The 24,935-nt window shown below is 41.4% G+C and overlaps 4 protein-coding genes across 8 annotated transcripts in view; 3 read left to right on the top strand and 1 right to left on the bottom strand.

Moving 5' to 3' along the window:
* The window catches only part of LOC110975029 (cubilin-like), a 38,533-nt gene that overhangs the window by 2,955 nt on the left and 10,643 nt on the right, over nucleotides 1-24,935 (bottom strand). For 2 of the 3 annotated variants that reach the window (XM_022227111.2, XM_022227112.2), the window contains exons 14-32: nucleotides 10,779-10,951; nucleotides 9,750-9,948; nucleotides 9,292-9,515; nucleotides 8,741-8,903; nucleotides 8,088-8,269; nucleotides 7,808-7,970; nucleotides 7,498-7,676; nucleotides 7,109-7,274; nucleotides 6,277-6,467; nucleotides 5,824-5,992; nucleotides 5,233-5,423; nucleotides 4,826-4,997; nucleotides 4,414-4,604; nucleotides 4,083-4,251; nucleotides 3,751-3,932; nucleotides 3,070-3,241; nucleotides 2,250-2,431; nucleotides 1,798-1,993; nucleotides 506-693 (exon numbers count right to left, since the gene is read on the bottom strand). In XM_022227111.2, the coding sequence (XP_022082803.2) occupies nucleotides 506-693; nucleotides 1,798-1,993; nucleotides 2,250-2,431; nucleotides 3,070-3,241; nucleotides 3,751-3,932; nucleotides 4,083-4,251; nucleotides 4,414-4,604; nucleotides 4,826-4,997; nucleotides 5,233-5,423; nucleotides 5,824-5,992; nucleotides 6,277-6,467; nucleotides 7,109-7,274; nucleotides 7,498-7,676; nucleotides 7,808-7,970; nucleotides 8,088-8,269; nucleotides 8,741-8,903; nucleotides 9,292-9,515; nucleotides 9,750-9,948; nucleotides 10,779-10,951 (3,452 nt within the window). Of the gene's footprint in view, nucleotides 1-505; nucleotides 694-1,797; nucleotides 1,994-2,249; nucleotides 2,432-3,069; nucleotides 3,242-3,750; nucleotides 3,933-4,082; nucleotides 4,252-4,413; nucleotides 4,605-4,825; nucleotides 4,998-5,232; nucleotides 5,424-5,823; nucleotides 5,993-6,276; nucleotides 6,468-7,108; nucleotides 7,275-7,497; nucleotides 7,677-7,807; nucleotides 7,971-8,087; nucleotides 8,270-8,740; nucleotides 8,904-9,291; nucleotides 9,516-9,749; nucleotides 9,949-10,778; nucleotides 10,952-24,935 lie in introns of those variants that run through there. The other variant, XM_087130174.1, reaches the window with a different exon arrangement.
* Nucleotides 11,637-13,171, top strand: LOC110975030 (transmembrane protein 79-like). The gene is made up of 3 exons (XM_022227114.2): nucleotides 11,637-11,873; nucleotides 12,164-12,392; nucleotides 12,576-13,171. Exons 2-3 carry the CDS (start codon nucleotides 12,189-12,191, stop codon nucleotides 12,957-12,959), a joined length of 588 nt encoding a protein of 195 aa, XP_022082806.2. The 5' UTR covers nucleotides 11,637-11,873; nucleotides 12,164-12,188; the 3' UTR covers nucleotides 12,960-13,171.
* Nucleotides 14,407-20,866, top strand: LOC110975032 (transmembrane protein 79-like). Of its 3 annotated transcripts, none has more exons than XM_087130178.1 (3): nucleotides 14,407-14,631; nucleotides 16,078-16,289; nucleotides 17,440-20,866. In XM_087130178.1, exons 2-3 carry the CDS (start codon nucleotides 16,086-16,088, stop codon nucleotides 17,809-17,811), a joined length of 576 nt encoding a protein of 191 aa, XP_086986304.1. In that variant the 5' UTR covers nucleotides 14,407-14,631; nucleotides 16,078-16,085; the 3' UTR covers nucleotides 17,812-20,866. The 3 variants fall into 3 exon arrangements, with proteins under 3 accessions (XP_086986304.1, XP_022082808.1, XP_022082812.1); XM_022227116.2 differs by having other exon boundaries at nucleotides 14,414-14,787; XM_022227120.2 differs by lacking the exon at nucleotides 14,407-14,631 and adding an exon at nucleotides 15,305-15,560.
* LOC147795933 (transmembrane protein 79-like) lies at nucleotides 20,299-24,921 on the top strand. Its single transcript, XM_087130180.1, has 3 exons — nucleotides 20,299-20,434; nucleotides 20,935-21,167; nucleotides 22,905-24,921. The coding sequence occupies exons 2-3, from the start codon at nucleotides 20,964-20,966 to the stop codon at nucleotides 23,274-23,276; spliced, it is 576 nt and encodes a 191-aa protein (XP_086986306.1). The 5' UTR covers nucleotides 20,299-20,434; nucleotides 20,935-20,963; the 3' UTR covers nucleotides 23,277-24,921.

The following is a 24,935-nucleotide window of genomic DNA, read 5'->3' as shown; positions in this document are numbered from 1 at the left end:
GTAACAGAATAACAGTGGCTCTCGAATGAATGAACAATCAAATGACATGATGTCTCCAATTACCCTCCTGTGAAGATTTAAGTGATGCGGGATATCCTGGACGCACGATCTCAAGGTACAACCACCATTGCCTCCATGGGGATGATAGGGGGGCGGGATGTGTGCCCCTGCAGATGCCCTTGCCCCCCTGGTACCCCTCCATTTAAAATGTCTGCTGAGGTTATGCAGCTATGCAAGCTTCATCTTATTTTCTTGTGGTGCCCCCTTGAGAAAATGTGTGCACCGTGACCCCCTGGTGCCCCCCTCAACATTTGACCCTAGTTACACCACTGATGCAAGGTATGAGAACATGACAGAACCCATATACTAGAGATCCTACAAGTAATAAGTCATAAAATTTTAAAAAGTCTATCAATTCTTTCCAGGAACTCTAATTTCAGTTTCGGTGAATGAATAAAGATGGAGTGTAGGATGGGGTAGTGGGAGATGTTTGGAGACCCCTCACCTCAACACGATCCCACTGGCAGCCACGGTGTTCCTCGATATCCATGAAGTGAAAGGTGACATTAATTCGTGTCCCAACGTCTGTCTCAATCTCAGTCCGGCAGTTCTGGTCATTGTCATATTCATAGGGGAAGTTAGGTGATGTGATCACGCCCCGCTCAGCAGTCATCTCAATGTTGCACTTAGAAACTGTCAAAACAGAAACCGAGGAATAGAAGTTGTAATGGATGGTTAAGACTGGTGCCCAGTGGCTTCTCCGGCACTGGAAACAATAGCAGTGCTACAGCTGCAGTCATGATGCTGATCAATGATGTACGATGTACCAGGCAGGGGATCCACCCTACCTTCAAGCTCATGGGTTATCCATGGGAACAGGGTTTGTAGCTTCTGATGATAGGGTCAGGGGTTCGAATCCAGCTGGCGGCAGCATGTTGTGATCTTGGGCAAGTCACTTTACCCCTATGTGCCTCTCTCCACCCAGGAGTAAATGGGTACCTGTGAGGCAGCACTGTGGTGCCAAAACGCTAGTAATGGTCATGATCTTGACAATTGTTTCAACCACGGGACATGGTCTACCTACATGTAGAGCTGATAGGTTATCTGTGGGTGCAGATGGTGATGCTGCCAATACCAGAGTAACGGTTGATATCCCAACACTCTGGTCAACCATGCGACACAGCCTACCAACTGCTGGTAGGTTGTGTCCGTTTTCACGGCCCCGATCCCTGCAACCTAGTAAGCCATACCGGTAGGATGCCGACTCCTCACCTATATCCCAAAAGGATCTCTGTAGGTGCAGGTGGGGCTAGTACCATAGCAATGCTCCTATTGCTAGTACCACAGCACTGGTCCTGTGGCTAACAACCTAGAAAGCACGGGTCACAGCCTACGACCAGTAGGATCTCTGTAGGTGCAGGTGGGGCTGGTACCATAGCAATGCTCCTATTGCTAGTACCACAGCACTGGTCCTGTGGCCAACAACCTAGAAAGCACGGGTCACAGCCTACGACCACTAGGATCTCTGCAGGTGCAGGTGGGGGTGGTGGTACCATAGCAATGCTCCTATTGCTAGTACCACAGCACTGGTCCTGTGGCCAACAACCTAGAAAGCACGGGTCACAGCCTACGACCACTAAGATCTCTGTAGGTGCAGGTAGGTTTAGTGCCATAGCAATGCTCCTACTGCTAGTACCTCAGCACTGGTCCTGAGGCCAACAAGCCTATGACTGGCAGGATTTCTGCACCAATAGAGCTCTCACCAAAGTGCCCAATGCCAAGACTATCATAACCTACCGATAGCTGGTAGGTGCTCTGTGGGCGCCGGCAGCAGTGGAGCTGGGTAGGTGATGAAATAAGCCAGGTATCCCTTCATTCGGGTGCTGGCATCACTGTGGAACTCAAGCACAGCTTGATTGGTCTTAGACACCCAAGTGAAGGGATCCAATGTACCACAGTATTTGTCGACAGGTCCGTCTGGAAAATTGCGCAGCTACAGTGGCAAGTAGATAAGAAAACACAAATCATGATGCCTTGCCACTGTCATATAAATGGGCAAAAATTTTCAATAAGACAAAATAAAGCCAGTGGTTGTATCATATTAAATAGAGGTTGACCCCTCACCCCCCGATGGAATCTTTTTCCAAACGCCAGTGGAAATTGACTGAAGTTACACACATGCACATCAAGCCACAATGCTACTGAAGCACACCCATAAGATTCCAATCACACACTTTCTCCCTACTCACCAGAACGTAGTCATAGTCACAATTCTCATGGAACTCCAATTCAAAGTCAGAGAAATATATCTGAATGACATAGTCTGGTTGTGCTGTGATGGTAGTGCGGCAGTCCTTGTTGCTTGGGTATTGCTTGGGATAGAGGGGTGAAGACAGGGTACCATTCGGTGTGAAAAAAGACTCGTCACAAGCTGTGGAATAGAAGAGGTGAAAAATAACTGGCAAAGGATTCTCAAAGCTCTTAACCACTTTAGACAAACCACAGGCCATAGTAACATACCACTTTACCACGACAGGTTCTTTACTTCCCATGACTATACCAGTAACTTTGGCCTTAAGTAGACTGACAAACCTATGAGACGTACTTGACAATCAGCCCACCATTTAATAATCACATTAAAGTTCCATAACCGCCAAATTAACCACTCTTTGAAGCAGAGGCTGTAAATTAAACCATGCATACAGTTTTGATGTCATAGCAAAAACTGGTTCACGGCAAAACCAAACAGATCTTTGCAGGAAAATTTCCACTGTGTATTTAATGCTATCAGGTGCGTGTGCGCAGCGTGTAAATGTTCTACACATGCAAAGGTACTACTACAAGTATCTTTAAAATATGGAGTAGCCTATGAGATATGAAAATTTGACGTCCAAAATGCCAATGCGTGTGGCAAACTTTAAGAAGTGGTGTCATTTGAGAAAAACCTATTCAGCCATCAGATGCGATCGAACATAAAATGGCCATAAACTACCGCCATAAACTACAAGTAACCCTTTCCCAAGGCAACAACAATAACCCTGACCGTGACCATCAAACAAATCCACCAACCTTTGAGATGACTAGGCTTGGCTACCAGCTCATAGTCGGCCTTGAAGCCCAGGCTGGTCACGATGTAGTCACTATGGAAGGTCAGGATGGCAACGTTTCCAGCTGACAACCACGAGAAGGGAGCTTTGACACCACAGGATGTTTGTGGAGCACCGATCCCCTGAGTTCGGAGCTAGGAAAGCGGAGAGAGAGAGAGAAGCCGGTGAATAAGAAAAAACACCATCCGTCTGCAAAGTTTGAAAATATCTCAATGATTATAAAGTAACATAAACCTTTCAATCCAGTTCAACCAGGCAGACAAAAAAATGTGAAATACGGAAGGGATGCGTAGCACCATGATCAGAATATCGACAAGAATATAATATCAAATCAGTGCTCTGAAATATGTGATTGCCGAGCTTTTGGTAACTGAGTACCTTCTTCAGGGCATTGCAGACAACAAAATGTGTTCTCTGGGATTCTGCAAGATCTCTCAAAAAGGGTGTTGCCTCTCAAAAACTGAGTATCAATACTTAAAGTTGCCTTCTAACAAAAAAGGAAAACAGATTATCGGTTTCTGTCTCAACTTCAGTCCCCAAAAATTAAGACAGAGCTTTCCTGCAAAACCCGTCATTCATGCCTTGCTAGAACCTTCTGACACACCACTATAAAATTGGATCTTTACCAATGGTCAAGCCTTACCTCTAAGTAGTCATACGTACAGCCCTCAGAGTCTTCTAGATCAAATGTTGCAAAGACCAACTGGATGAGATGATGCTCCTGTCCGGTTACTATGGTAACACAGTGGAGGTTGTTGCCGTAACGAGATGGAAAGCCTGGAGACTGGACTGTTCCCACGTCAGCAGAAAAGAAGGCGTCACAATCTACAAGAAAATTGGTTATATGAAACAGCATGTGCACTCTTACCGTTTTCTGATTGAATCCGGGTAAAAGTCCCAGATTCCTTCTTCTGGGCATCAAATTTCCCAAACTGGAAAGCTTACTGAAAGGACATTTTATTCATAGAGGCTTACTGGAGAAGGGCTCATTTGCAAGAGCCTTGAATGTTGCCTTGTAACCTTGGAAACGGTTGTCAGCATCAGTCTGGAATTTGACAATGACCTCATTGCCATCCGAGATCCACGTGAATGGATCAATGTCGCCGCAGTAAATGTCCGTATCTCCGGTGATTCCGTCTATCAGCTGTCCAACCAAAAACATACAACAGTGGAAACAGTTTGTCATGAATGCAACAACTTAACATCTTAAACTTCACATGAAATTCAACGTCTAAGAATTCAACAGAATCTTACAACATGAGAAAAGTGACTAAACATTTCTGAACTCTTCGTCTTAAACTCTTACCTCAACATAGTCCTTCTGGCAGTTAGGATCCGACTCAACACGGAGTACACTGAAGGATAGGATAACATGCTGAGATGGTTCTACTTCGATATGCTGGTAACACACCATGGAGTTGGGATATAGATCAGTGCTGGAAGCGTTGTTTGGGGATTGGACAACACCTGTCTCTGATGTCAAGGTCTCGTTACAGCCTAACAAAGAAGTTCAAAATAGATCAGTAGATAAACATGACACCTTGAAAGGATTAAGTTCTTTAACATTAAGATACTGTAAACCATAAAATACTTGTTCATGAACTTGTTTTCTGAGGGGAACGTGGAATCGTGGAGGGGAATACAATACGTCATCATGCCATCAATGAACATCTTTGTATTTTTATTATTTAACATAGACACAAAGATTAAAGCCTAACCTGGTACTTTGGGTATCCGTGGCAACACATTGTAAAATGCCGAATACCCAGAGAACGTGTTGGAGTCATCCGACATAAATTCCAGAAGGACTTCGTTTGCTGTGGAGGACCAGATGAACGGTGCAAGCAGACCACAGAGTGTGGAGGAACGGCCTGTTGTAAGATCTGTTAGCTGTTGGGAGATGGAAATCACTCTCCTTGACTTGTCAACGCAGCTTTTCACACTGGTTTTATTTATGGATTCAAATATTGCTCTGTCTTTCTGAGATATGAAATGATCTCCTTTCACCCAACCTTTAATAAAAGGCTGCACATTTTTAACTTTCTGTAGGAATGAAAATAGTACTAAAGTCGGGTTAACCATGAATGGTGTTTTGCATAATTAGCGAGGATTTGAATTATTTCACCTTAAGGTAATCAGATGTACATCCGGCATCTCTAGACTCCTCCTCAAGCTCAAATTCGCTGAAGACTATCTGCACCCTCTTGTCTGTGTCTGTGTGTATCAGGGTCTGGCACTCCGTGTGTGTGGGGTAGTGCAAGGGGTAGTTGACTGACTGGAGGTCCCCTATGTCACCTGTCAGTACTTTGCTGCAATCTAGAGTGAACAAAAATGAATTGGTATCACGTTAGCATCAAGCATCTGCCTCAAGCAGAAGCAACAAGCTCATCGGTTGGAAAGAGTCATATTGGTTGGGAGTGTTCATTTTGTTGGCAGTGATGTGACCATAACATGAGCATTTCATAGTAGCGACGTCTAGTGCCGACAAGAGGAGCCTCCGTTGCTAGGGAAACTGCGTCCTCTTTTGACTCAGGTTCATAGACAATCAACACTGCATTCGATACACGATCTGCAAACTTGATTTGAAGATTAATATTCCATAATTACGACTCAACAGGGCAAGCAAGAATGAGAGGGACTAAAATATTGCAAGTTTCAATAAACACAAGAACACTCACTGAAGATGCAAGAAATAGAAATCAGTAGTGAAACCCACCTGCTTGCTTGGGTTTCTGAATGCTGGAGAACTCAGCGACAACTTCCATGCCAGAGGCATTATTTGTTCTTGCAAATCGTATCATGACCTCATTGCTGTCTGACTTCCAGGAAAAGGGCAGCTCGGGTTTGCAATAACGATCATAGCGCAGCGAGGCTAGGTCTTCAAGCTAGGGAAAAGTAAAGTTCGCAGGTTCAAAGTCTTACTGCAATACCAACAACTGTTCTGTCAAAGTAGTAACCGAGGATGAAGTTAATTCAATGGAAGCATGCCTAGAAATATTTCCCCAAATTTTACAAATCACCATGACAATACATCACGATGATAATTTAATGACTACAGTATGCTCATCAATTCTCACTAAGATTTAAATTTAGGGAGTCATTTTATCAGTAACTATGACTTGTCGCACTATACAGGTGACAGAGAACAATAATTGTGTATCAGAAATACCTCTACATAATGTCTCTCGCAGTCAGCACCGGGAAGAGAGAACTCTTGGAAGACCAGAGCCACTGCTTCCTCAGGTGGCAGAGTGAGTAAGATGTGACAGGCTGCGTCGGTCGGTAACAGAAGTAGAACTGGCCGATACGTGTCCACTGATATCCTCTCGGGAGTTTGATCAAAGACGTCCGTACATTCAACTACAAGGAAGACAAAGTGAAACAATATCGGCATTCAGCATAACATTAGCAGCATCTGAACTGGCACTTTTACAAGACTAGAGGTGGCTCCAAATGATTGCTATTGCTACCCCTGATCAGAGGGTGTATAAATTCCTGGACCTGTTCTAACCCTATGAGATGAGAAATGCAGCAAAGTTGGCATCCAAAGACTTTCTGCATGTCTCACCCCGTGTGATTGGAGGAAAATGATATGTCCACAAAATAATCACCAAAGGTTGTAGTCATACCCCACAGCAGTGAATTGTCTATGTTTCCTTATCGTATGCCTTCATTTATCTATTTCTTGCATTCATATCAACTGTTACCTGTAAAAGCGCCAGGACCATAAACTCAGGATATTCCAGATTTCAAAATAAATTGCTTGAAACATCCTGAAATCAGGGAATATCATGATGAAAAAAATCCTGAAATCAGGAATAAATCCTTGCAAATCTCACCTTGGGTTATCCCCACTTTATCAAATACTTTGATCCTTCAAAATAAAGGACGTTTCTCCGCCCCTCAAACTCCTTTCTTCAGTTGCAATAACCTCTTATAATCTTCCTGCAAGAAAAGCTTTTACAAAGTCTGGGCCCCTTTTTGAGGATACACAGACTAACCTGGGTAGACATCTCTGTGAATGGACTCCCAGCTAACGGTGAAATCAGGCAGAGTGGTCTGATAGTTGATGTAACCAAACGCCACCTCATTGGAATCAGAGGTGAAGACAAGATCGTGGGATACCTCACAGATGATCTTGCTGCGAAGTGTTGCAATGTCGACAATCTGAAACCAAAAATGAGTAGCAGTTAGTATTTTTGTTCTTCCAATCGGAATGGCCTACTCATTCTCTCCTAGATTAATCAGGACTCACAACATACGTTACTCCCCCAGAGAGTTCAGTCACTCATTCAAGACTCAACTTTTTGGCCCAAACACATTCCTCATTTTAGGAAATTCTATTCCTGTTAGGGCGGTGGACTCCTAACTACCTTTTGTTTCTACTTACTGTGACTCCAGAGTTCCCACAATGCTCCTCAACGTTCACACCTTCCACCAGCAGACTCAATCGTTTGTCAGGGGACGTGTGAATGATCAATTTGCATGACCCTCGCCACACCTCATTAGGCTGAAGGAACTCTGATGACTTCAAAGATCCCGACTCTCCTCGAAGAAGAAGAAAGCAGCCTGCCAAGAGATGTTGGATAAATTTGTGCGAGAAAAATATGTTCAGTCTGAAAGGACTGGGCTCTGTTGCTACTAATAAAGATGTTCTCTTTGAAAAAGAGCTGGTTGAGAAAATGACATCACATACGTACCTTTTGAAACATCTACCTGGGAGTGCGTTAGTGATATCCCCGATGAGGCTGTGTCCTCATCGGCTACCATGGTAACAAGAACTTCATTTCCTTCTGAAGTCCAAGCAAACAAGCCATGAGTTCCACACAGCACTGAGCTGTAACCACTGGACAAGTCTTCAAACTAACATGGGTCAAAGAATAAAACAAGCAACGTACATGTACATGTGTGTAATTTCTCAGTTAGAAACTAAGAAATCAAGAGTTTTCTTTGATAATAAGCAAAAGACTGTTTGCATACCTTGACATAATCTTTGTTACAATCGACCGATTCTTCCAAGTCGAATGAATCAACCACCAACGATATGATGTAATCTGGAGGAGAATGCATTACCAAGCTCTGTTCATGGGGTGAGGGATAACTTGTTGGGAAGTTGGTTGATTGAAAACTGCCGGTTTCCTCAGAGGTATGTTCAGAGGGTGCTAGAGGACAAAAATAAGAACGCTTTCATTTTTTTTTAGTAGAATACGAATGCAGTTTTAAACTGGTCAGTGGTTCACATCTCACTCAGGTCAAATTTTTTGCTCAGCCCAGTATGAAATAAACTTCTAATACAACCAATGTCAAAAAAAGCAAAAGGTACTCTGCACAGAAGACCAATCCATTATCAAATTCCTGTCCCACTGCTTTCTGACCAATTACAGCTGTGATTTATGTCCAACATGCATGCAAAAGTTTGACATGTGCACAAGCGTGTATGATCAGCTCGGCTGGAACTGGTAGTGTGGCATTGGACATGCTAAGTGCTAAGTGGTCGGGGCCTGTGGGGTTGATCCATTACCTGTGATGTTCCGCCATGTGATGTATCTCTCTCGAGAGCTGAGAGATTCTGGAAGAATTTTATTTTCTTTCATCTTAAGATTAATAGCCTAGCTTTTCCAAAAAATACTTACCTCTACCTCTAACCACTGTTTCATACTTGGCTCTGAATCCGTGATACACGATGACTGGATTGGTGAAAAAAGTGACAAGGACGGCATTTGTGTCGGACAACCAGGAAAAGTACGAATAATGACCACAAAAGACGTTCTTGCGTCCGTTGGTGACATCTTCAACCTTAGAGAGAGAAACAAATAAATAACTGTCAGTTTCTCTCAAAGATTGAAAGTTGCACGTAAGGCAAAGTGTCTGAAACACAGAGATGGTTATACTCCATTTCCAGGTATCCCGAGTGCAAATCAAAACCAAAGTTTGCTTCACTGTCAAATTTGGAATTCTAATTTCTTTTCACTCTGTACTTTGCCTTATTCCTAAAAAATGAAACAAAACAGGTTCATAATACTCCCGAAACATGCCTGCTTAAGATCATTATCTTACTGGAAAAAATTTAGATATTTCTCAGGAAGCGGGGTGTAAACATGTAATTTGGAATGGGCTATAATTTCAAAGACTTGCTTCACGGGCAAGGAGGTACATGCAAACCTGAATGCTCCAGTCAGCTTACCTGAACAAATTCCGTACGGCAGATGACGGGGGCGCTCTCGTCAGGTTTTGGTGGTTGCTCCCCGATCAGGAAATCCTGAAAGTGGATGAGTATTTGTTTGTCTGAGGGAACTTCAATCAGCACCGAGCAGTTACCATCCATCCAGAGGGCTCGTGAGTGATCCAGGGATGAGAACTCACCCTGTTCTTTGCGAAAGATGCGGTGATACTCAGCAACATGCTCAACTGAAATCGCAATGACATATAAGTAACAGGTGCACGGGTCAAAATTCAATTCTAAACTTTCTCTTTACAGATTCTCATTACATCACAGACCTTTGGAAATTTCGAGTCAAAATGGCTTGATAACTATTAGCATTGGATGGTTCTTCCAAAACGAGTAACTGGCTCAAATAACAGACCTCAGGTCAAGTCAAAATTCAATAGGATCCAGGCTGTTTTTTAAACTAGCATTCTCACCAGCTTGGAGTGGTCTGTCCATCACGTAATGCTTCACAACGACTGGCTCGTTATCCCCAGCCAACTGTCGTCTGGCAGCTGATGCCTCGCTATTGGTCCATTGGAAACGAAGTCGCATTTCATTGGATGTTGAAATGACTGAGAATGGTTTCTGTGTCTGGCAGTAACTCAGCGTCCTACCCGGCTCAACGTCAAGCACCTGCTCAAAAAAACAAAATCAAAGCAACAAATGATAAATGAATTGTTGTGGACAGACATAATTCAAGATGTATTCAAGATGTGACTTTTTTCCCAAGCTCTTGGACAAGCACTGAGCATACAGTGTTTATCAGTACATACATGTACGTTGGGTAAGGGCGAAACCCGTTATATAAATAAACATAATTCAACTACAATAAAGTGCACGATTATAAGCGCACCAAAACTTAGACAAGCACCGTTGATGGTGATGATGGGGGAAAAGCATGTTGCATTGTCCCCTCTATTTGGAATCTTCCAAAGGTAACACTTGGCTCAAAAGAGTTTGGCCAGAATTCTGACTTTATGAAGGGACATCAAGTTAGCAGGCTGCTGTCCTCAGCTGAAAACATGCCTTGTTCAGGCTTCCAATCAGCTCAACATTTCACGTTAAAATGCATGATATCTGGCATCCTTCTCTAAAGGCTTGAAAGCCTCAAGTCAAAACAAAGCACATGAACATGTTTGGACAAAGTGTGAAATTTTTGAAGTACTACATGAACAAAAGAGAAAGAATTCACTGTGGAATTATTTCTGCAGATGCAAGTCTAAAAATTGAACAGGTTCATAATAATAAGAAAAGGAATAACAGCTTTATTTACTGATGGTAACCATGTCATCTAAAAACAGATTTTCAACGGGCCATCTAAGAATATTAAAATAGTAAAAAATAATATGCAACTAAGTTAAGCTACATGTTTATTAACAGCGCATTAACTATAGAAATATTCATGCACCATTTGGAAAATCAATATATAAAAAAAATTACAGACATGGACTATATAAGTTTACCTCAACGTAGAATTCTTGGCAACTGGTCCCTGGTACTTCCATCTTGTCAAAGGTGAAAATGACCCGTTTGAGGGGATGCGTATGAATGGTCAGCTCACAGTCTGAAGAGGCTGAAGAAAAATCAGTGGGCCAGCGAATGACAGCGTTGTCCTGAAGTATCATCCCACTACATGCTAGAGAACACAGGGTATAAGACAGATTTGGAGGCATCTTAATTCTGTCAGTGCTGAAACAGACATGAGATGTGATCATGACGCAAAAAATGCAGACAGCTTTTAAGAAAAAGTACAAGTTGACTAATATTCCAGATCCAAGAAAACTATTGCATACATTTCCATGATGGTGTCTGTATGCTCTGCAGTGGCATATAGGGGGACTGGGACAAGGCCCAAAGAGACAAACAATGTAGGCTGTTATGGTCTGCGCGTCTCCAGTTTCTTTCAATGGAGTGAAGACCTAGACCTACAGCTCTAGACAATGGATTCAGAAGCAGCCTTATTTTAGAAATGCTCATTTACCTTTCTGGGTGCAATGAGGATTCTTTCAGAGAGTGACAGCAATTGGACAGTCTTTTTTGGCCCCCCCCAAAAAAAATTCAAACTGGCCCCCCCCAGCCCTGGATACACCGAGTGCCATAGATATAAATAGTTCATTTCCCAGAGACATACGCTTTCTGTGTAATGCAGAAGCATAAAATAAAACATGGCAGGATTTATTTAATAAATGAAACTAGCTTTTTTCCCAAACAAGAAAGTTCCTTTAAATGTGTACAAATTATTAACTTGGCATTGAGCATATCTGATTCACAGGCTTGAATTTTGACATTTCTTTTAAGGATGTATGAGACAACTGGCAGTGGGTTTCTTTACTAGTGACCTGTATGATATGCGGACTTGGTCTATGAATAGCCAGGGTACCTGCATTATACCCATAATCAGATTATTTGGATAACTGGAAATTGACAATGCACACTCTTATGTTCAAGGTTCAGTGGGACCACGAGTTAGGAGAATGTGCAGTCATCTGTAAATGCTATGCCATGACTAGAGCATGCATTCAACACTGAGCTGATCTGTACTAATTGAAGACAGACAGGTGAGAGTACTGCTACTGATGACTTCTTATGTGCTCATTAACAATAAAGGACTACTTTACAGCAGGAGTCATTCCCCCTCCCCGTACTCTGAGGGACAGTAATACATGCAAGCCTAAGGGAAAGACAAGGTGTACATTGAGGTATCAACTCCTGGTGGGGGGGGCAGGGGTCACTTGAGAAACAAAATAGAAACACAACAGCACTTTGATAATCTGATATTAACGCTGAAAAACAGGACAGTTGTTGATCTTCCTTGAATACTGCCTGTACATGTAATGATGTATTCCAGATTTGATAAGGAGAGACTTATTACTATGGCAACCAAGACCAAGGCAGACCTCCAATTTGAGCTGAGAAAACGCGGCATTGTCACCATTGCCTTTGCCATCTCGGTGGCCTACATTGCATGGGCCTACATCCCAATTGAGGTTCCAACTCGGCCTGGTGTGGCTGGCAGACTGATTTTCACATTGCGTTGGCTGGCATTGTCTATTCTACCTATCGTTATTGGAATCCAGGTAAGTTTGCCAAGTAACGGACTGTAAAAGTTATGAACAATTACTTTGATTCGGGGTAGGTACACATACATGTACATACATGTACATGTACAATGAAATTGGACGCACGGTAGATCTCTGTTCTTCACTGTAGCAAGTTACAAAGATAAAGATAATTTCTAAATTCATCAAATCTTCTTGTAGCTTGTTGGCCGGATTAGATTTAACAACATCGATACAGCCGGGGTTGTGACAACCACACCATACGCCGAAGAGCTTGTTCGTCTGAGACAGCGTGCTCTCCAGAACACCTTGGAGCAAACCGCACTCCATGTTCCCATCATGCTGGTCCTCAGCACCTACCTGAGTTCATACTACCTCAAGCTGGTCCCCATCATCATCTGTTTGTTTGTCACTGGTCGGATCATGTATTACATTGGTTACGTATTCACTGGTGATCAATTTAACCGTGTGTTTGGTTTCATAATGACCTCCTTTTCCAACATGGTTCCACTAATGTACTGTTTGTATTACTTGGTTACCAGTGGGGCTAGTTATGGGCTACGTGTACCGGTACCTCTGAACTAAAAATAGCCTTGTCCAGAAAAATCAGGAAGCGTGTAATCAGAATTCAATTTATGGTAACAATTTACAGCATGTAGCACAAATAAGCTTACACATGTTGAACATTTTTTCAAAAGTTCATAGTTGTTTTTTTCTTTTCTATTAGTAAGTTCAAGTATGGAACTTACCTGTACAGAAAGATTTCATTTCTGAAATAAAATTTGCACTTATCCATACGGCTTGCGCAATTTGCAATCAATTATTGGAACTGGATGAATTATCGTCCAGTTTTGTACGAGTAGAAACTGGACAACTGGACAACACCGGATGGATGTGTGTGATCATTCACATCTACATGTATATATGCAGCCTGAAGCTGGTAAATATTAAGAAAAGTTTTAGATTCCTTCTTTTTTGGAAAAATAAATGTACATGTACTGGTAGCTACAGGACAGTTGATTACTAAGTAAACTTTTCAAAATGACTCAGTATTTCTCAGAATACACCGTTGTATGTACAGTACTTGCAGACAAATAACACCATTTTGGACTTGGTATCAATCTGTACATGTAGTTGCTTCTTTTAACCCCAAGAAACGAAACTACATCTACCTGTAAAATGACATACGCGACCCCCAGACTTGGTTTTTCTGCGTCTTATTTGTCAACAAACCTCCTATAGTATATACCTGACCCTTTGAGTGTGTTTTACAATGTCAATTGAACTCAGCAGATTCAAGATTTTTGGGTGCACTACAGCAAAGAAACAATGCAAGAAACTGACCACAGAGAGAATGAAATACCCAAACCTCAGTCTTATGTTTTGGTGACAGACATTGCTTAAATTCAGTGTCAGACAATGGGCTGTCTAAAAAAGAGGTTATTTGTGTTTCAGGCTGGTTGGGTTACGAGTACATGCACATAGAAATAAACAATTTTTGTACACAGGTATGCTGCAATACTCCTTACTGATCACATGCCCGGCCCAAAGCAAGTGATTATTTTTATAACAAAGAAGAAATTGAGATGCAAAGTACTTGGTTACTGAATCAAAAGTCACACACAAAAGCACTCTCCACCCAAGCAAAAATGACCCATGAATGGACAACATTTTAAACAACCAATGACAAAGTGAACACCTGTTTTGTCAAAATGATGTGCATGAGTGGTTTCTGTGTAGGGATGCCATCCTTACTGACTTCTTTATTTCGTCCTGTGCCATTGATTTCTGCGTAAAACTTAAGGCTCATTCTGTTACATTCTGTGACTTTTGATTCAGTAACCAAGTTCCTGTGCATGTCAATTTCTTCTTTGTTATAAAGGTAATCACTTGCTTTTGGGCATGTGATTAGTAAGGGGGTATTGCAGCATACCTGTGTACAAAAATTGTTTATTTCTATGGAGTGATTTTGTATGCGTGGCCTTTGACAGAAGTGACAAGTTTCTTTCCCTTTCCAGTGTATATATGTTCAGATGTTTAATTAGGGATGTAGCATACACAGTGGCAGATTTGGGACCGCAGTGACTGCACAGTACTTATAGGGCAAAGCTGTGATCAAGGTTTCCTCCTTGGCCTGCGTGACCCGCACATATGATGTAGGCATTGTCTGGTTGAGTTGGGGTCATTGTGCATGCTTCAGTAAATCCCACTGATATAAGAACTCACCAGCACACCACTGGACAACAAACATCTGTCTGTATGTAAACACACTATAATCAGATTAAAGCAGTCCCTGACATTACATGCACATACAGAGTACATGTATTCTGTTGACTGAGAAGATATTCACAAATTTACTAATTCATCTCGAAATTTCTTTCCAAGTTTTTGTGCTCAACTTGAAGGCACAGAGGTAAGTACATGTACAAGTATACATGTAGAAATGAAGTTTTCCTATAAGTTTGTATAGGTCTGTGTAAGTGACACGTACGTGTACAATAACTGCTGACTTCATAAAGCCAACAATGTGGTGCACAGCCATGCAACGGGGAAACGGACCTGAATATAAGGAGACTCTGAACTGGGTACAAAGGACTCTAGACTGTTTTCAAATTTACAATACTTAACAGGATACAATGTACATGGATAGTGTGCACTGTATCAATATGTAAAATCATATTGAAATCGGGAACCCTAACAGTCCCTAATCCTCCAATTTCAATAGAACTTTACATACACCCTAAGGGGTTAGGGTTAACCCTAACAGTAACAGTCCAAAATCCTCCAATTTCAATAGGATTTTACATACACCCTAAGGGGTTAGGGTTAACCCTAACAGTAACAGTCCCAAATCCTCCAATTTCAGTATGATTTTACATACACCCTAGGGGGTTAGGGTTAAAGGCAAAAGGAGGTTTCTGCATGCGACAGACAGCAGCTAGTACAATGTACATGTATGTACATGTAGGCCACACGTGTACATTTTCTCCTGGATTGTGGGACAGAACCTTGTTGTCTTTTACACCCCTGAGGTCTGGTGTGACCAGGGTAAATTTCCAGGAAAAGAGGCACCGAGGGGTGAACCATTTTTGCCGGGAGAGAATTAAAGCTGACAAACTGCAGCTTGTACAAGTGGTATAAATACACCTAGGATAAATTTCCATGTACATGCACATCCATGTACAGGTATGGCAGTACCCTATGCTGTATACATGTAGGTACTTATCACCCGTTCCTGTTTGAGTTGAATGCACTGCAGAAGTACATGTACACTACATGTACCTACATGTGTGTTAATTTGAAGCGCCACGTTGTGCACACATTTAGACCCTCTCCGTGTTCTGTATAGCAGAGATTCACTACAAATTTATAATTCAAAGTACAAATGAAAAAAAGTGTACAATTTTGCTAAAGAAAGATCCAACACGGGCGATTCTCAATAGTGTGCCACCAAGAGTTTGCAACATGTTGGCCAATCATAACGCGGGAAATTTGTCGACCATTTCCAAACGCGCATCGGGGTCGACAAATTTCACGCACTGTGATTCCCAACATGTTGCAAACTCTTGGTGGCGCACTATTGTGAAACGGCTGTATCAAAACAACAAAGAAAAAGACTGATGACATACACTGTACATGTATGCTTGTGCATTAAAGGTGTTTGGGTACTAGTATTTGCAAATTTTGTGACTTGTTGAGGCAGTTATCACTATGGCAACCAAGTCCAAGGAAGATCTGCAATCTGCGGCCAGAAAGCGTATCAGCTTGACTGTCATCGCTGGCATCGCAGCCGTTTACATTGCATGGATCTACGCCCCCATTCAGGTTCCACTGAAGCCCAGTCTGGTCGACCGACTGGTCTTCACACTGCGTTGGCTGGCACTGTCGGTCATACCAATTATCATTGGAATAAGGGTAAGTTTTATGGGCTATAGGTGTATAACAGTTAAGCGAACGTTGACTGGTGCATCAGCTAGGACATCCACCCTACAGATGCCTATTAAACACACTGAGCAGTAACATGTCTGGGAGGACCGGTCTGGGGCATATCACCCCCTTTTTGTTTTTCACTATTAGATAAAAACCTGAAACCCACAGAAAATGGACCATGAATAAAAGCAAGGATGCCAAGATTGTAAAGGCTTTTGATTGTTTTCCCCCAACATCATTTTGAATAAGCCCAATGTCGCATTTGCTTCTGAATTCCCCCCGCCCCCTGACACCAAAGGCTGGACACACCGCTGACACCAAGTCCAACCTGAAGGCCGTGCATGCGCAGTGTTTCCTCTTTCAAGGAGGGGGGAGGAGGGAAGGGGCAGGTGCACCAAGCTGATGTCCCTACCCACCCAGCCAGGTGCCCACTCCCATTTGGAACTTTGAAATGTACACAACCTAGGTACCAGCTGTACTTTGTCAGCTTTCGGTTCTCCCCTAACAAAACTTGTGCACCTCCAGGTGCCTCTCTCCCTGGAAATCTACCCTAATTAGGCAAAGAATCCTCAGGGGTGTAAAAGAAATCAAAGTGATGTCCCACAATCCAGGAGTGCACTCCACTCCAGTGGGCAGAAATTACGGAACAGTATATGAAAAATGGAAAACGGCTGAGTCAAATAATTCACTATTTGAATATTCAACTTTCAATTTGATAGAATATTCAAATATTAGGATGTTCCGACTGGCAGATTGTGGAACAAACTATATATCAGTTGCAATAACAAACACAATTGTACATTATGATCACTGTAATAATGGTAGCTTCCCATCTAGGCGTATTTCCAGCAACATACAATTTAGTAAGATTAAAGAGAAAAATAATAATTGCTCTGTTATAGATTTCTGCTCCTTTCATATTGTTTAATGAATAGTTTACTTTTTACATTGTTGTAGGATTCCTGCTAACTCACAACAACGTCAGTATCGGTATGCGTACAGAATAGTAACCAAAGGGGCTTAATTCCGTGACCAATAAGGAGAGATAATCAGAGCAAGTTCTTCTTTTGAGTGTGTTAACAATTTTGTACAGATCACAAAGAGGCTTCATTCTCTATCTTTTTTTTCCATTTAGCTTGTCGGAAATGTACGATTTGACAACATCGATAAAGCTGGGGTTGTGACAACCACACCATATGCTGAAGAGCTTGTTCGTCTGAGACAGCGTGCTCTCCAGAACACCTTGGAGCAAACCGCACTCCATGTACCCATCATGCTCATCTTCAGTACATATCTGGATTTGCCCTACCTAAAACTGGTCCCCATCATCATCTGTCTATTTGTCTTTGGCCGGATCATTTACTACATTGGTTACGTATTCACTGGTGACCAATTCAACCGTGGATATGGTTTCGCACTGACCTTCTTTTCCAGTATGATCCCACTGGTCTACTGTCTCTATCGCTTGGTCATGGGCGGGGCTAACTACGGGCTATCTGGGGCTTAGAATTTGTCACGTCCAAAGTTAGACATGTACATGTGTACATGTATGAATGCCAAAGATTAGTTGAATGCCATCGGTATTTTGGGCCAGACATGGCCAGGGGCGAGACTGGAGGAAGACTGCGCACATGTATTCACGATATGATAAGCAGTGGGTCTAATGGCCATACAGCAGAGTATGGACTGTCATACTAGCATTACTGCTTGCCTGAAGGCACCGCCTTACACATCCATTTCTTGTATTCTATATCAAGTTTTAGGTAAAAAATTAATGGTAATCTCAGAAGTTTCCAGAAATTGAAAGGCGTTTGGAAGTCCTTAAATCTGAAAATCCTTATGACAAATCTTGATAAATTTCAGCCCTAATACGCTTGAAGATAAGTTGTAAATCCTACCTGTACAAAATGAAATCAAATCAACTGCTGGTCGCCAGAAATTATTCATTTTGCCACACCTTAATAAAGGCTTAATATGGCCCCCAAAATGCTTTTTTGAAACTAATATGCACAAATGACTTGCATCACAGTGTGCATTCCTTATTTTCTTAGCTTCAACTTGTCTTAAGATGGTGTACCTACGCTTAATTTTCATTTTAAAAAAAGCAACAGCCATTTTTATATAAAAAAAAATAAAGTGTACCGGTAAATCCACAAAATGTTGTCAACATCTTTTGAACAATTCAGATATTTCTTTAGAAGTAGGCCCCTATGCCTTTATGATGCTTTTAGTTGTGCAGTAAATAATGCAAATACCTGGTTTTAAATTCTGGGCAGAGAATAATTTCTTTTGGGATAGGAAAGTCAGACCGGCATTGTCACAGTGGGGAAAAAATGAGTCCCGATTAAGTTTTCGATCCCCATAATGTCCACCCATAATTGGTCCCCAAAATGTCTTGAATGTCTTACAGTATTAACTCTGCCCACATCATACACTCAAGCCCGGGTCTTACATTGGTGTATTTTTTGTGATTTTACTTTGTTGCTTTAAGAGAAGTTTGACTAATGCATGGATGTGAGAACTGTTAAATTGATGTACATATACAGGTGTCGTGAACCAATTAATGTACATGTACAGGCAGGTTTGATCTTAATTAAGGCGGAATATTACAAAAATAATCTGTTCTCCAAGTGTTTTGGTACCAGAGGAGACAGCATTTTTTGTAAAATTTGTTTTCATGAAAAATCCATTCCAAAAATTACAGTTTAGTATTTTTAATCCATTAGACACTTGAAGATATCTGCACAAGCATCCACTGTCAGTGAAGACAACTCTACATGTATGTACATAAATGTACATTTCAATACTACCAAGACAAAGTGCCTCAAGCTTAATGTGGTCAAATACAGACCCCCTGCGTATGACGTCATGTTAGAGCCTGAGGGCATTTTTTCTTCCTCTAGGACAGGCTGCATAATTTTTTTTCCATGGAAGGTTCGGGGTAATTACAATAAAGTGGGCCTATCTTAACCGTCGCGCGTGCATTTTTCCATCTAGGAAGGTTAAAGGCAGTTATCATAGATGGGGTACACAAACTTTTAAGAATAAGACACAAAAACATAGCTTTTCTGGCCAACTCAGTGGCATGGTAGCTCTGTTAGAGTGTTGCCGTATACCTAACCAACAAGCCGAGAGTTCGAGTCTACATGTACTGGTACACTGTAGTAATTTTTTTTCTTGTTGAGGAATTGGTTGGAGGATGTTTTTTAAATAGGAAAGTAAAGCCGGGCATTTACCTCAGCACTTTAAAGTTTCTAAGTGTCCACTAACCGGATCGAGCTTGCAATTACCCCTCACCTTCCTAGGAAAAAAAATTACCTGGACAGGCTTGAGTAAACCTTTCGTACATTGACTGTCATTTGATCTAAATAACAAAACACGTCCTCTGGGAGGGTGCTCCACGCAGGCCCTCTATACAAGTAACTACATGTACATGTAGACTGTCAAAAACGTTTGACAGTCAGATTCTTTGGCCGTCAAACATGGTTGTCACATCTTTTGCTTGTCAAACCCACCCATTTAAAAACTTTGGCTGTTAAATACAAACTATGTAAAAAATTGCAAGTCTGGCTACATTCTTTCTCGAGAGAGTCAAAGGAGGAGTCAATGTTCTTTAAACTCCAGTTTCTAGGACTAGAAGAAAACACATGTACATTGTACATCTACACATGCTCAAAATTTAGGCTTTTCAGGATTCAGGACTGTTAAGGTTGACGTACCTATAATCCCCCAGGGTGTGTGAAGATATGAAATTTGCAGCGTTGTGTGCAAATTTCTAGTCAAGTATGCTATTCTGGCATGTACTTGATTGAACTTTTCTGTTCCATGCCTCTGTTATTTTAATTTCTTTTGAAATTCCCTGGTAGGTACATGTACAGCCAGGGGGTCAAGGTTCCCTCACTGACCTGCAGGTAGAGGCTTTGTCTCTAGTCTAAGGTCTTGTATTTATTGACAATCCTGCCCAGAGGATAAGCATAATTGTACACAGCAGTGGCAAACAGCACACTTTGTTACTTGTGTATACATGTAGGGTACCGGTACATGCTAAAGTCCACTAGAAGTTGGAGACAGTAATAGTCAGGTGTCCCAGGAGCACTGAGTTCTAATGCTATCAATTTTAAACCATTAAGGTAAGCTACACTAATGCTCTTTCCACATGCATTTATGCATGTTAAAACTGTTAATGATTATGTACATGTAATAGTGGAACTTGGGAAATATTCAGCCATTCAACTGCGAATCAGCAAATTTGGGAATTTCAACTGAACATAAGACTGTACAGTATGCATGGTTTGCTTTACAAAGGAATTGTCAGAGATTTCTAGCCACACAGGCCTGTTTCTTGCTTGGGGGGGAAGGGACACTCTAAAAAATTAAAAATAAAATAAAAAGAAACTAGAAAAAGACAAATTAAATCACAGCAATGTAAACTGCATTGCTGACTGAGCCTTAAACAGATTATGACAATTTCTACCATACTACTAGGCTTTATTCATTTTCACAAAGATTTCCCCAATTTTGGTAGCAAAGAACTGATTAAAACAATTTAAAGAGAACTATAAGGATTATTGTAAATGATTTTTCTCTTGCTGTCTGATTATGCAATTGTTGTATGTACATGTACTTCCAGGTTTCAAACTCTTAAAAACAGTAATTGCTATGGCGATTAAGACCAAGGAAGACCTCCAGTTTTTGGTCAGAAAACGTGCCGCAATCTGCCTGTGCTTTGGTATCTCAATGACCTACATTGCATGGGCTTACATCCCTATTGTGGTCCCAGTAAACCCTGGCCTACTCGACCGATTGATTTTCACGCTGCGTTGGCTGGTACTCTCAGTTCTACCAATTATCATTGGAATCCAGGTAAGTTTTTTGGTTAAACACCAGAAAAGACATACATTTCACACCCTGTAGATGCATGACACACTGAATCCAACCTTAAGGTACATGCGCAATGTTCCCTCTTTTAAGTTCTATGAGGGCGGGGTGGTGGTGACGGGCACATGCACCAACTTGCAGAGTAGTCGACTCGAGTCACTTGACTTGGACTCGAGTTGTGACTTGTGACTTGACTTGTAACTATCAGTACTTGACTTGTAACTATCAGTTTTTGACCTGTGACCTAACATGGACTTGCACATTATGACTTGTAACCACCGCATGTCAGAAAACTATTCGATCGAATCCATTACAGTTTTAAACTCAGCCTCTCAACTTGCACCTTGTGTTCTTAAGATAATCATCTGAAGACTTTATTCGGCTTATGACTTCACTTGGCTGTTGTACCCGGTAGTCTTGCACATTTGTTCAGCAGTGCTTACATTTTTCATTGTTTTTCCCCCAACTTCAAGCTCCATTTGAGCCTTATATTGAATATATCAATTCATGACGCCACTCAACCTAGAACTGAAAATAAAATAGCATCCCAACGTTGCAGGCTGAAAATTTCCACATCAAATACCACGTTTAGATGGTTGTAACATGCCTTCAAGACACGTTAATTGATTATTTTTACAACAACCACCCGTAATCATATATTTGTGGAGCATTCATCCTGTAAATTTCAAGATTTAAGCCTCTGTGATCTTTAGAAAATTGAAGAAGTACCGTCTGCCAGCTTCACAGTATAAAGCGAGCGGAGACATCATACATCATGACCATACTATGTCCGACACGGCAAATATTGAAAATGGCTCAAATGTTTCGGTTATCTGCACTTATCGCAAGTTCTTAGCTACTGTATGCCCCAGACTATTGAAGTATTTGTGAGCGCTTAACTCAAACCGTCTTTAAAAAATGTTGAACACGATGTTAGCTGATGTTTCAGTTCGAAAACATCTTTCGTAAATGTAAAGCATGACAGGCTGAAGGTTATCTGCAAATCATAACTCAAGTGATATGAATTATGCATATCCTACCACTATTACCATAGTCTGTTGCCGCAGGTGGTCAAACAAATATATATTCCTGTGTGGTTCGTGTTGCGGATCACGGAATAACTGTGGAAAGTCTTGGAACCAAGACAAGGCTGTGTCTTGAAATCATACATAGCACAACCCTGTACATGGACAAAAAGTCTTTTGACTTCACTGACTTGCTTGTGCTTGGACCAAATTGACTTGTGACTTGACTTAGACTTACTGATGTCCGTACCCATCCAGATGGCCCCTCCCATTTAAAACTTTGAAATGTACACAACCTAGGTACCAGCTGTACTTTGTCAGCTTTCGGTTCTCCCCTAGCAAAACTTGTGCACCTCCAGGTGCCTCTCTCCTGGAAATCTACCCTAATTAGGCAAAGAATCCTCAGGGGTGTAAAAGAAATCAAAGTGATGTCCCACAATCCAGGAGTGGGCAAAATGGTACGGTGTTAAAAAAAATGTATAATGATGCGTAACAACATTTTGACTGACACCGGCTATTATTCAACAACTTTAGCACTGGTACATGTACATTGTATGCTTACAGAATGGTGACCAAAAGGGCTTAATTCTGTGACCAATAAGGAGAGATAATCAGAGCAAGTTCTTCTTTTGAGTGTGTTAACAATTTTGTACAGATCACAAAGAGGCTTCATTCTCTATCTTTTTTTTCCATTTAGCTTGTCGGAAATGTACGATTTGACAACATCGATAAAGCTGGGGTTGTGACAACCACACCATATGCTGAAGAGCTTGTTCGTCTGAGACAGCGTGCTCTCCAGAACACCTTGGAGCAAACCGCACTCCATGTACCCATCATGCTCATCTTCAGTACATATCTGGATTTGCCCTACCTAAAACTGGTCCCCATCATCATCTGTCTATTTGTCTTTGGCCGGATCATTTACTACATTGGTTACGTATTCACTGGTGACCAATTCAACCGTGCATATGGTTTTGCACTGACCTTCTTTTCCAGTATGATCCCACTGGTCTACTGTGTCTATCGATTGATTATTGGTGGGGCTAATTATGGGCTATCTGAGGCTTAGGCTGCATCCGAATCTCTAGTCTAGAGCTACGTGTAGGTCTTGGTCTTCCCTCCATTGGAAATGCGTGGAGACGCGTAGACAATAGACTTAGCTGTAGCTCTGGAAGCCCGTTTCGGACACGGCCCTAGGATTGGCCATGACCGGAAAGTTTGTGACGGAATGAAAGCCAAGGATTGGTTGATTGCCAGTGGCGTTCATATGCATTTACACCCAGACTCTCAATAAAAGAAGAGTGTGACAAATATGCATGTACATGTATTACATAACACTGCCAGTGCTTCTGGCCGTAGCTGTACAATTGTGTTCCTTACTGATCTGTCGACATGTCACTATAAGAAACCTTTGCCAGGTGAGACAAGAGAAAAACGAAATATCCATGAAATAATAAGCAGTGGCCCCACAGCAGTGTAGGCTCTATGACAAACGTTTTCCTGAAGGTACCCCTTGCATCCATTTCTTGTATTCTATATCAACTTTTATATGTAAAACACTAACGGGAAATTCAGGATTTTCAAAGACATTGTTTGAAAATCCTTCAATCCAAAAATTAGGAAATCAGGAAAAATGCTGATAAATCTCATCCCTGATACTGGTATGCTTGAAGACAAGTTGTCAATCCTACCTGTACAAGATGATATCAAATCAAATGCTGGTTGCCAGAAACTATGCATTTTATGACACCTTAATAAAGGCTTAATATGGCTCCAAAAATGCTAATTTTGAAACCAAAATGCACAAATGACTTGCATCACAGTGTGCATTCCTTATTTTTTTAGCTTCAACTTGTCTTAAGATGGTGTACCCACGCTGTAATTTGTCACTTTTAAAAACAAAAGCAACAGCCATTGTGTATTTTGTTACAATAAATAAACCCAAAAATGATGTCAACATCTTTCAAACAATTCAAATATTTCTTTAGAAGTAGGCCTATTTTTTATGATGCTTTTAGTTTTGCAGTAAATAAAACAAATATCAGTTTTTAAATTCTAAGCATCAACCATGCCTTCCACACATGAAGAGAACAATTTCTTTTGTAATAAGAAAAGTCAGACCAGCATTGTCACAGTTGGGACAGCAAGCTTTTAGAGGTCAAATACAGACGCCCTGCGTATGACGTCACATTAGAGGGCATTTCTTTCTTCTAGGATAGGCTCGAGTAAACCTTTTGTATAGTCATTGTCATTAAATCTAAATAACCAAACTTGTGCTCTGGGAGGGCGCTCCAGGCAGGCCCTCTATACAAGTAACTTGACCGTCAAAATTTTCCAAGATTCTTTGACCGTCAAATATGGTCATCACATCTGTTGCTTGTCAAACCCTTCCATTTAAATACTTTGGCTCTTAGTATGTCAAAAAATGAAACACTGGCTATGTTCTTTCTTGACAGGGTCAAAAAGGGAAGGGATTCAACGCACCTTAAACTCTAGTTTCGAGGACTAGTAGAAGAAAACACACCTACATGTGCACATGTTCTGTGTCAAAATTTTATGTTCTTCAAACTTCCTGTGTTTAACCCTCACTCCCTTGGGCTACTTAAAAATTAGGTTTTTCAGGATTAAGTGCTGTTAGGGTTGAGCTACATGTTCCAATAACACCCCCAGGGTGTGTGCAGAAATGAAATTTGCTATTTTGGCACGTACTTGAACTTTTCTGTTCCAT

The sequence above is a fragment of the Acanthaster planci genome, linkage group LG20 (assembly GCF_054643075.1).
Source record: "Acanthaster planci isolate LZ-2023a linkage group LG20, COTS_SCS, whole genome shotgun sequence".
In the NCBI taxonomy this organism is placed as follows: Eukaryota; Metazoa; Echinodermata; class Asteroidea; order Valvatida; family Acanthasteridae; genus Acanthaster; species Acanthaster planci.
This window is presented reverse-complemented; position numbering and strand designations above follow the sequence as displayed.

What these genes read in the sequence shown, in the direction of transcription:
- LOC110975030 (XM_022227114.2), top strand. Translation starts at nt 12,189, where the DNA reads ATGGCAACCAAGACCAAGGCAGACCTCCAATTTGAGCTGAGAAAACGC. An exon ending in CTATCGTTATTGGAATCCAG is followed by an intron (nt 12,393 to 12,575) that starts GTAAGTTTGCCA and finishes ATCTTCTTGTAG; the next exon opens with CTTGTTGGCCGGATTAGATT.
- LOC110975032 (XM_087130178.1), top strand. Translation starts at nt 16,086, where the DNA reads ATGGCAACCAAGTCCAAGGAAGATCTGCAATCTGCGGCCAGAAAGCGT. An exon ending in CAATTATCATTGGAATAAGG is followed by an intron (nt 16,290 to 17,439) that starts GTAAGTTTTATG and finishes TTTTCCATTTAG; the next exon opens with CTTGTCGGAAATGTACGATT.
- LOC147795933 (XM_087130180.1), top strand. Translation starts at nt 20,964, where the DNA reads ATGGCGATTAAGACCAAGGAAGACCTCCAGTTTTTGGTCAGAAAACGT. An exon ending in CAATTATCATTGGAATCCAG is followed by an intron (nt 21,168 to 22,904) that starts GTAAGTTTTTTG and finishes TTTTCCATTTAG; the next exon opens with CTTGTCGGAAATGTACGATT.